The sequence below is a fragment of the Amphimedon queenslandica genome, unplaced genomic scaffold, assembly GCF_000090795.2.
Source record: "Amphimedon queenslandica unplaced genomic scaffold, v1.1 AMPQUscaffold_5442_Cont22589, whole genome shotgun sequence".
NCBI classification, from domain to species: domain Eukaryota; kingdom Metazoa; phylum Porifera; class Demospongiae; order Haplosclerida; family Niphatidae; genus Amphimedon; species Amphimedon queenslandica.
In genome coordinates, this window is record NW_003554256.1 from 1 (window position 1) to 1,678 (window position 1,678).

The window sequence follows — 1,678 nt, forward strand, 5'->3', positions numbered from 1 at the left end:
CAATGAGGACGGGAATTTATTAAAATTAACAAAATGTTTAATGTTGGAGAAGTTGTTGAATGTACTGTAGGAGACTGTATTGAGAAAGGACAGTATCATGGCTCATTAACAGGTAATTAATATTCATTGATTAATTAACATTATTTTTTCATTAAAGTCTTATAAATTTGAGGTTATTGATTAATTTGATAGGTAGTTTACCAGTTATTAATATTGGTGATACTGTGTGTGGGCGTGTTACTGATGTTCAGTACAGTGGGTTGGTCCTATCAGTCAATCATTATTTGAATGGAATAGTCCACCTCACTAACATTAGCGATTATTATGTACCACGCCCACTCCAGTACTTTAACATTGGAGACAAACTCAGGTATATTTATTATTATTATTATTATTTTAATTTTATGTTCATTTTCTATAGTTGTGTTGTAATTGGTAAAACCTCAAAGCAGTTCAATGTCTCACTTCGTAAAAGTCACACTGGAATTGACATACCAATTCTACCAGCCCAACCTGATGGTTCTGAACCAGATAAAGAAATCAATAGTATCGCTGATCTGCAAGAAGTGGGTGTGGTCAGGGGTTATGTATCGTCTGTTACCAAATATGGTATATTTGTTAAACTTGGTCCTGACGTCGTTGGTAGAGTTATGCTTAAAAACCTCTCCGATCAATATGTTCAGAATTACGAGTCTTGTGTCAATGTAGGAGATCTAGTTAGGGCTAAAGTAGTAGAGTAAGTGGGTGTGGTTTTGTTTCCGTGGTAATCGATTTTTAGGATCGATAACGGTCGGATTGAGTTGTCTCTTAGACTCTCAGATATTGATGAGTCAGCAGGTTTGAGGTATAAGAAGTTGAAGGAGTTGCAACGAAAGGGAAGGAAAAGAAGAAAAAATATGCCATCAGAATCAACGTAATTTATAGTTGTTGTTGTTTATTATTGTTTGTTGTTGTTTTAGTGAGGAGGAGGAAGAAGAAGAACTAGTGGAAATGTCAGAAGGTGAAAGTGACACAATGGATCAACAAGAGATTGAAGAGAAGGAGAGCGTGCTTGATGATACAAAGAGACTTAAGAAGAAAAGAAAACTAGAAGATAAAGAAGAGGATAGCTGCAGCATGACTCCATTACCAGTGACTGGCGGTTGGGACTATAACCCATCCAACGACACCATTGAAGAGAGAGATGATGAAGATACTAATGAAGTATAATTAATTATCATCCATTACTTATTATAATTTTAATTTATTTTTGTAGGTTATTAGCAAAAAGAAGAGTAAGAGACAGAAGAAGGCCATTAAGAAAGCAGAAGAGCTACAGCTTTATAAAGTATATAATGTTTAATAAACTATTAATAATATCAATTAATATTAATAGAGGGAGCATTCATTAATGGATACCAGCAGGTTACCGCAATCAGCTGATGATTTTGACCGGCTATTAGTAGCTAATCCAAACAGGTTAATTAACCATTATTAATGTTAATCAATTAACTATTATTAATGTTACCTTTTCTCACAGCTCTTCACTATGGTTACAGTACATGGCGTTTTATCTTCATACAGCTGAAGTGGACAAGGCCAGAGCTACAGCCGAGAGAGGACTAGCGGCAATATCATTTAGGTAGCCATTACTTTGTATCACTTAAATATTTTATACTCCTCTCTCTCTCTCTCTCTC

The 1,678-nt window shown here is 34.9% G+C and overlaps 1 protein-coding gene across 1 annotated transcript; it reads left to right on the top strand.

Moving 5' to 3' along the window:
- Positions 1-18: 18 nt before the first annotated feature.
- Positions 19-1,621, top strand: LOC109592373 (protein RRP5 homolog; the record flags this gene model as incomplete). Its single annotated transcript, XM_020007834.1, has 8 exons — positions 19-112; positions 193-370; positions 422-736; positions 779-913; positions 960-1,203; positions 1,256-1,327; positions 1,376-1,458; positions 1,520-1,621. Coding segments are annotated over exons 1-8 (1,208 nt in total), but the record flags the coding sequence as incomplete, so codon positions are not given.
- Between the last annotated feature and the right edge of the window lie 57 nt (positions 1,622-1,678).